We start from the raw sequence: 8,395 nt of genomic DNA on the forward strand, positions 1-8,395 counted from the left end.
TCTTCAATAGTAATGGTTTTTTAAATAAAATTAAAAGGAACAAAAGAATACATAGAAACATTGCAAAACTAAAAGATATCTTAAATAAAGCTGGATTATAGAATACGCAATGAGTTGTGAAATGCAGTCCGGATTACCGGATAATCCGTATAAGCGAGGTCCTTTGTTTATTACGACATGTGATACGATACACGTGTGTGTGTACATTAAAAAAATAATCTTCAATTATTCAAAATATTGAATTTAATTTTTTTGAGTAAAATGTTTGAAATGTTAATTTTCAGATATAAATTTGAAATATATCCAAACATAGAAACGTGTGTTTGTTTTCCATCAGTAGGAACTGGTCTGGAGACCAGGTAATAATCTAGTGACTTTGATTTATGATGGTAAACTTGGAAAAATATAATACTATCGAAAAGTTTCTGGTCCTGAACTGGTTCTAATTAATATCGGTTAAATCTATTTTTTATTATATTCGTAGAATCAATTTTTAAATATTACCGACTGCATATTATTGCAGATTGTAGTTCTCTACAACTTTCCATAAGTGTATGCCCTACTATTGTCATGAAGATGTAGTCGCGGGGACGGCCGAAGTGGGTGTGTCTGGCGTGAGACCGTCCCAGAACCTCGATCTAGTTCTTGCGGGTAGCCAAGCAATGCTTTTGTTGCTACTGATGCTGCTGATTTAATTATCAATACTTGTCTCAACTTGTGACAATGAATGAGTTTCGTTAGTAGAAAGATCGGGCCAATACTGCTTATTCTCTTGTCGAAAGAATTTCACTGACACGTTAGCCATTGGAGAAGATAGATGTAGATATTTATGCAAGCTTTGGATTATTAAAAAAGTTGGCTTGCCTTCGACATAAATTGGAATAAATTAATATATGGAAATATGGCAAAAACAAATGATACTAAAAATGAGCCCATGGAATTAAGGCATGTGTTTTTCTTTCACATTTCTCATCTCAGAGAAAGAGGTTGTAATAATTTGTTCATGTTTAATCTTGTAATTTCTGTTAATTTCTCTTTGCAGATGCAATATCCAACCATGTAAAGATTATGATCCATTTGCTGAACGTGCCAGTGAACATTCCACAACGTAAGTTCTAAAATTTCTCTTTTGGCGGTTAAATTTAAAAATGTTTAAATTTCGTTTTATAGCGACAGGGAAACACTAACGCATTTGCTGACAGCCTCCCTGGGTACAGGTATTTTATCCATGCCCATTGCTTTTATGTACTCTGGTATTGTAATGGGTATATTTGCAACTATAATAACCGCCTTCGTTTGTACACACTGCAGTTATATATTGGTAAGTCTAAAATTGTTACATTTGCTAAAATAATTGCCTAACATTTTGTCGAGTGAAATACGTGCGTCGATCTTATTTACAAAAAATTAAAACGTGAATCTACAGTTGTTATTATTTGTGTTGAAGTCAAAACAAATTGAAATGAGAATCTATAGTTGGTATTATTTGTGTTGAAGGCATGACTTGAAAGTTAAAAAAACAGCGATGAAATCCGGTTTATATATGTGATGGGTTTTGTTTATTTATATTCCGAATTGAATTTCGGGGAATATTTGTATTACTTTCTATCAACAAATATTTATGTGGATAGTTTGATGTACAACAACACTTTACCTTTCATCATTATTAAACATGAAGAAGACTACTGAAGCCGAATAAAGTGATTTATTTTCAAAAAGATTATGAATATTCAAAAAAGGTTTTAATATTTATCTTCATAGCTCCCGAAATGTTAAAATATTCCATATTATAAAAATTATTATTCAAAAAAATTTTAACTTTCAAGTTCAAAACTCGTGAGCTGTTAAAATATTCCATACTATAAATATATATATATATATATATATATAGTGGCAAGCAAAAGTGTACGAATGTGTAGATTATAACATAACGCAAAAAAGTAATAATAACAAATACAACTCTGGTTATCGAGATCGTCCGCAAAAAATGGCAATTCGTAAGGCGCGTTTATACTATGCATTTTAAATCTACTCGATTTATAAATCGATATATCAGATCCTAACTGTTTAGACTAGTATTAAAATGAAACGAAGTTGATTTGTCAGGTATTGTTTGTTAACGTGTAGTGCTTCCATGAATACAAAATAATCATTGTCGTTCTAAATTATTGTAATATTTATTATGAATGCAAACAAAAAATAAATTTTCAGCAGTTGACATGTTTTTGTCAGGCAGTAATTTTGAATGTTAACAAATTTAAAGCATACTTAAGGGACAAAAGCATGATTGTATTTGAAATTATCTCGATTTAGCATAGGATTTAGAGCAAATCGAGATATTAAGTGGATTTAATTTTGTATGGTAAATCGAGGTGAATTCAGCTCGATTTAGCAATTTAATCGACACAATGCACTTTATCACGATAAAAGCTATAGTCTAAAAGCGCCTGTACACTTTGCTAGTGTTGGTTTATGTTACTTCGCAAGTGTCAATTTATAATTTACCGTTATTTTTTTTTATTAAGTTTTGACAAAATATATTACCGAAATGTATCACATCTGGTCGCTCAAGATGTTAACTGACGCAGATGCTCGACATATTGAACGTTTAATTAGGAATAGAGATACTAGAACACCAAAATTAGCTGCAAAGGCGTAGATGCCCAGGTAGAATAGATTTAACAGTCAAGATAAAATAAACCATCCCAATAAAACAAAAACAAAACTGTATGACATGAGGGGGGGGGGGGAGGTGGTGCTGTGTGGAATTGGTGCAACGTTATGATAGAAGGTATAATATTCTTTAAAACAATTTGGTTTTGGGATTTCATTCAAGATTTTGTAAGTGTTGTAGGGAGGAATTTGGGCAACATGAGTACACTTTTGCTCGCCACTGTATATATACATGTATTTCTACAAATATTATGTTTTTGTCTAGCTCTGATAATATCGACAATAAATAATAAGTTACATTTAGGCAGCTTGAGTACCCTTTTCTGAATTCGGACTTGTGTTCAACAACGGAATTGAAGACTTAAGGGAGAACCACATACGAGGATTCAGGTCTGGCCTCTTATTTTGTGTTTGTATTAAATGTCAATTTATAAAGGAATATCAATAATGTATGACATTTTGTTGAGTGTAGAGAAGGTATGAACCATGGTACAATTTTTCAAGGTAGGCCAAGGTAGATATATAAGGTAGCCGCATTGGCGAATTGGGAACATTGTATACATTGTATTGAAAAAACTATCTATCTGTGGGAATAGGTTTCATATAGTAGATGATCAGGACATATAGTCCTGATTTATATTAGGCGAGTTTACTTGCGGCAATTTTTATCGTTCTCTTTTGAACTTGCTCCATGCGTCTATACAAGGCAATTCGGTTTCCAAAATATTTTTTTATTTGTTGTTTTTTCACATTCAAATATATATAAAATGTCAACAAATACGAAATACACAAAACGAATTGCCAGAAAATTGTCGGTACGAGCAATTTTTTTCATTTCTATACCCCTTGCCCCTCTCTCCTACAAACAAATAGGGGAGACTGGGGCACCTTCGGCATCGGGGCACCTTCGGCAATCGCGTTTTTGATATGAAGCTCTCACCGTACACCACTAGTTTCGATACAAAGGTATCGAATATCGAAATAAATAACTGATACAAAGTTTGAAATTTCTAGCTAATAAGCTTATTTAGATACATGGGTTTTTGTATTTTTATAGATGTTTCTGTAATATTTCAATTCCATTTCGTAAGAATTTCGTGTATAAAACCTTTTAAATTTTTAAGACAATATTATTAAAAAGTTGTTAACTACGATGTGTATTATTATAAAAATATTTAAAAATGTAATGTTTTTACAAAACTGATCGAAAAAAATGAAAAAAACTATAAAATGTACATTCGGGGTACATTCGGCATTTTAAAGTGGGGCACATTCGGCCATATACAGATTGTGCAATATTATTTCCTTAAAATGTTTTTGAGTTTGTCTTTAAAACTAATCCTTTAATATGGTTCGAAATTGCATATATAAAGTAAAACGTGCTTGTATTGACGAAAATGCGATAGAAAATCCCTATTCCTGATGGTGTGTGCGAACTTGAGATGTAAACGTCCGCCGCTAGAAAATAAAGTCATATAATTCAAACATTGTGTGGAGTATTAAAACCAAATAGAGCCTTTAGGTGATCAGAATTTCAACTAGACTGATAGCGATGACAATTACCCGGCTATGACTATGGTGCCGAATGTGCCCCATCAAATGCCGAAGCTACCCCGGGTTGGGGCACATACGGCGAATTTGACTTTTTTTACAAAACTGTAAAATTTTTTAACTAATACTATTTTTTTATATCTTTTTGGAACTATTTTTTATAATTAAGTGTCAGAGGACAATAATCAGTCATAAAGTTTTTATATATGTTGAATAAGTACTGAGATATAGAGCTCTAAAAAAAAAGTGCCGAAGGTGCCCCAGTCTCCCCTACTTGCCGCAAGTAAACTCGCCTAATCTAAATCAAGACATACTTATATAAGCCTAAAAAAATTATTTCTAAATGTTTCCTATTTCCAGGGACCGTAACGGTTATAACTTATATCAAATCAGGTAAAAAATAACTGTTATTATGTGACCTAAATAAAAAAAATCCACTTTAATTATTTATTTTTTAACGGAAAAAATAAACGTTGATTTTTAACTGTTAAAAATGATTTTTATTTTTTCCGTCAAAAATAACAGTCTTTTTGGGACTTTTATTTTTTCCGTCAAAAATAAAAGTCTTTTTGGGACTTTTATTTTTTCCGTCAATAATAAAAGTCTTTTTGTGATTTTTATTTTTTCCGTCAGAAAATAAAAATTTTTTTACGTAAATAAACATATAGAGTTTGGTACCAGTTATATAACCTTTGACCTAATAGTCAGGGGAATGATTCTTTAATTTATATTCATGATTTGGTACAATAGACTATTTTTTAAAAATTTATAACAAATATTTTTTACCTTTGATCTTGATTACTTATGTGTACACTTATTGTAATAAGGACAGAGATTTATAAATTGTAATTTTATAACTGATTACAAGTTGTATAAACTTCTTTACATAAAAAGAGTTTTATTTCCTGACGGAAAAAATAAAAATCCCAAAAAGACTTTTATTTTCTGACGGAAAAAATAAAAATCCCAAAAAGACTTTTATTTTTGACGGAAAAAATAAAAGTCCCAAAAAGACTGTTATTTTTGACGGAAAAAATAAAAGTCCCAAAAAGACTTTTATTTTTGACGGAAAAAATAAAAATCGCAAAAAGACTTTTATTTTTGACGGAAAAAATAAAAATCATTTTTAACAGTTAAAAATCAACGTTTATTTTTTCCGTTAAAAAATAATCCTTAACATGGAAACTGAGAGTGTTTTCTCAAGATCACTCAATATCCTTAATGGGCTCCTCAGTACGAATCTATTGGTATATGACACTATTGGTGTCCCATGTCTCTAACATGAAGATTTTTTTGTTCGCATTTTAAAAAATAACTGTTATTTTCGGTCCCTGCCTATTTCTGTTTGGAATTATATTTATGTTTACGGCAAATTTAAAAACAAAAAATTGTTGCGACATTTAATGTTACCATCACCTGGTGTGATACGGGTATCTTCTTAATATACCTTGAGGTATGCAATAGAAACTTACAAATTAAAATTTTTTCATATTGAAATTACAATTTTTTCGTAGACTACACTTTTTGTTAATTTCGTCAAGTAAGCCTACCTCTTGTTATTGTACAATAATTGAAATGTTGTCCCCAATTCCCATCGGTCAGCAATACATTTCAAATTGTCTTTTCGAATGTTTAAATAATAAATCTTATCCATAATTCCTTCAATAAAAACGAGATTTCCTACTTCGGCAGCGCTCATACAGGCCTCCTCCGTGCTTTACGGTCGGAATTGTGTGCTTAGGGTCCACGGAACTTCAAATGATTATTGGGATTTATGAATGGCTTTTTTAGTGCAACTCTAACATGAAGACCATGCTTACGCAAAATTCTTCGAATAGTTTCTGAGTTACATTTCTTTTCCAGATATTTCTCTGTGAGTTCAGCAAGTTTTCTTTCAGTGTAAAAGCTTCATAACATTAATGAAATCTTACGTTTAATATATGAAATTTGTCATGGATTTTAAACCAATGTAGAGCTTCATTGAATTAATGTAAAAAGTTTCATTGAGCTTCATTTATGTAAAATTAACGAAATGGTTCATTAATGCATTGAAACTTCTTGATATTTCATTAATGAAAACATTCATGAATGCTATGAAACTTATACATTAATAAAATTACAAACTTTCATTATTGCAGTACAACATCCACATTAATCAAATGAAACTTCATCATTAATGGAATGAAATCATTTCATTCCAGTAATGAAATATTTTCGTGGTTTTTTAATTTTGTGATTAAAAACAATTAAAATTGTATTATTTTAAAACTTTGAATTTTAAATTCAGATTTGTATAAAATAATTGTAGTCAGGTTCAATAAATTAAGGACAAAAAAAAAAAAAACACTCAAGGAAACTCGATTCATGCACGTGTTTTGGAAATTTCCATCCCTGTTATGAACACATGCTAAATTTTGTTTCAATCTGGCAAATACTTCAAATAGAAACAGGTTTTAAAAAATTAGAAATGAGTGCCTTCATTGTAAAAAAATTGCAGATGAGTCTTTTTGGAACACCTGTTACTATATGAAGATGTTGCTAGATCCAAACAAAATTTAACATGTGTTCATAACAGAGATGGAAGTTTTCAAAACACTTAACTTTTTTCTGTTTATACCGAGCTTTTTGTGCTAGGCTAAGAACTTTCCGAACTGCTCTCGTAGTGTCGCCGGCAAAATAATGATCACGCCTTTTGGGACAAATAAGACATAAATTTAAGAATGCCACCTTTATGTTTGTAATTGCCTTTATGGTTTTTAAACTGTCAATAAATGTAAACTTCTTTCAGGTGAAATGTGGTCATAAGCTGTATTACAAAACTCGACGATCACGAATGAGTTTTGCCGAAATTGCTGAAGTTTCATTTCAAAATGGTCCAAAATGGTGTCGTGGTTTTGCACCAGTTGCCAAATTTTTCGTTTTGTTTGGATTATTCCTAACATACTTTGGTATATGTTCGGTATATACAGTAATTGTGGCCAAAAATTTCGAACAGGTAACTATAATTCCCCGGAACTTATTTTAACAGCTTTTTTATAAAGAATTTTCTACTTATCTAATAGGTCTTAAATCACTGGACCGGAACTGAGGTTTCTCTACGGGTACTTATCTTATGTTTGCTCATACCATTTATTTTGCTCTCATGGATCCCAAACTTGAAATATTTGGCGCTCGTCGGCATGATTGCTAATTTTTTAATGGGCTTGGGTTTGGGCATTACTCTATATTATTTGGTGCAAGATCTACCCTCAATCGAAACCAGAAACTACTTCCAAATGTCAACACTGCCGGAATTCTTTTCCATTACCATTTTCGCCATTGAGGCAATTGGTGTAATTATGCCTCTGGAGAATAATATGGAGAATCCACGTAATTTTTTGGGCATTTGGGGTGTTCTCAGTCAGGGCATGTCTGGTGTTACATTGATCTACATGATTTTAGGTATAATGGGGTATTTGCGTTATGGCGATGGTACCGAAGAAAGTATTACCTTAAATTTGCCGGTCCATGAATGGTACGTTCGATAGAAATCATTTATTTTTACATATAAACTACTAACGAATATTTTTGTTGTTGTTACTTTTTAGGCCTGGCCAAGCTGTGAAGGTATTGACTGCTTTGTCTATATTTTGTACGTTTGGACTTCAGTTATATGTTTGTATGGATATTATATCGGGTAGTATAAAGGAAAAATGTACCAAGCGCCCTCTACTAGTTAACTATATTATAAGGTAAGTTTAATTCAGTACGAAGGGTATTGTAGTTATACCATCGGATTTTATTTCATCAATCAGAATAAATGTTATAATCGGGACACACGTCTGGATGATGTTTTTTTTTAGTTAACAATGCTCCTAAGAGTACCCGATTTAACGTAAAAATTTGAATTTGAACCCTATGCTAAATCGAGATAACTTCAAATACAATATTGCTTTTGAAAATTGTGGCTGATTATAATAGAAATATGTATATTTTGAAAATTTGCATTTTTTTAATCTAATTTTTTCCAGGACTATTTTGGTTACCGCTGCTGTTGTTTTGGCTGCATCTGTACCTATAATAGCTCCATTTATGGGCCTAATTGGCGCCTTATGCTTCTCTACACTTGGTCTCATCTTTCCTGTAAGTTAAAGAACCGATTCTCTTTTAAAAGCAATACAAAGGTATATAT

At 31.4% G+C, this 8,395-nt stretch overlaps 1 protein-coding gene across 1 annotated transcript; it reads left to right on the forward strand.

The window, feature by feature from the left end:
- The first annotated feature begins 901 nt into the window (after positions 1-901).
- On the forward strand, positions 902-8,102 carry LOC133327633 (proton-coupled amino acid transporter-like protein pathetic). Its single transcript, XM_061536155.1, has 7 exons — positions 902-945; positions 1,043-1,108; positions 1,171-1,321; positions 7,013-7,219; positions 7,287-7,738; positions 7,812-7,955; positions 8,084-8,102. The coding sequence occupies exons 1-7, from the start codon at positions 902-904 to the stop codon at positions 8,100-8,102; spliced, it is 1,083 nt and encodes a 360-aa protein (XP_061392139.1).
- The last annotated feature ends 293 nt before the right edge of the window (positions 8,103-8,395 follow it).

Source organism: Musca vetustissima, unplaced genomic scaffold, assembly GCF_032173495.1.
Source record: "Musca vetustissima isolate MV318-11 ecotype Yass unplaced genomic scaffold, APGP_CSIRO_Mvet_v1 utg162830, whole genome shotgun sequence".
Taxonomy (NCBI): domain Eukaryota; kingdom Metazoa; phylum Arthropoda; class Insecta; order Diptera; family Muscidae; genus Musca; species Musca vetustissima.

What these genes read in the sequence shown, in the direction of transcription:
- LOC133327633 (XM_061536155.1), top strand. Translation starts at nt 902, where the DNA reads ATGGCAAAAACAAATGATACTAAAAATGAGCCCATGGAATTAAG. An exon ending in GCCAGTGAACATTCCACAAC is followed by an intron (nt 1,109 to 1,170) that starts GTAAGTTCTAAA and finishes TTCGTTTTATAG; the next exon opens with CGACAGGGAAACACTAACGC. An exon ending in TGGCCAAAAATTTCGAACAG is followed by an intron (nt 7,220 to 7,286) that starts GTAACTATAATT and finishes CTTATCTAATAG; the next exon opens with GTCTTAAATCACTGGACCGG.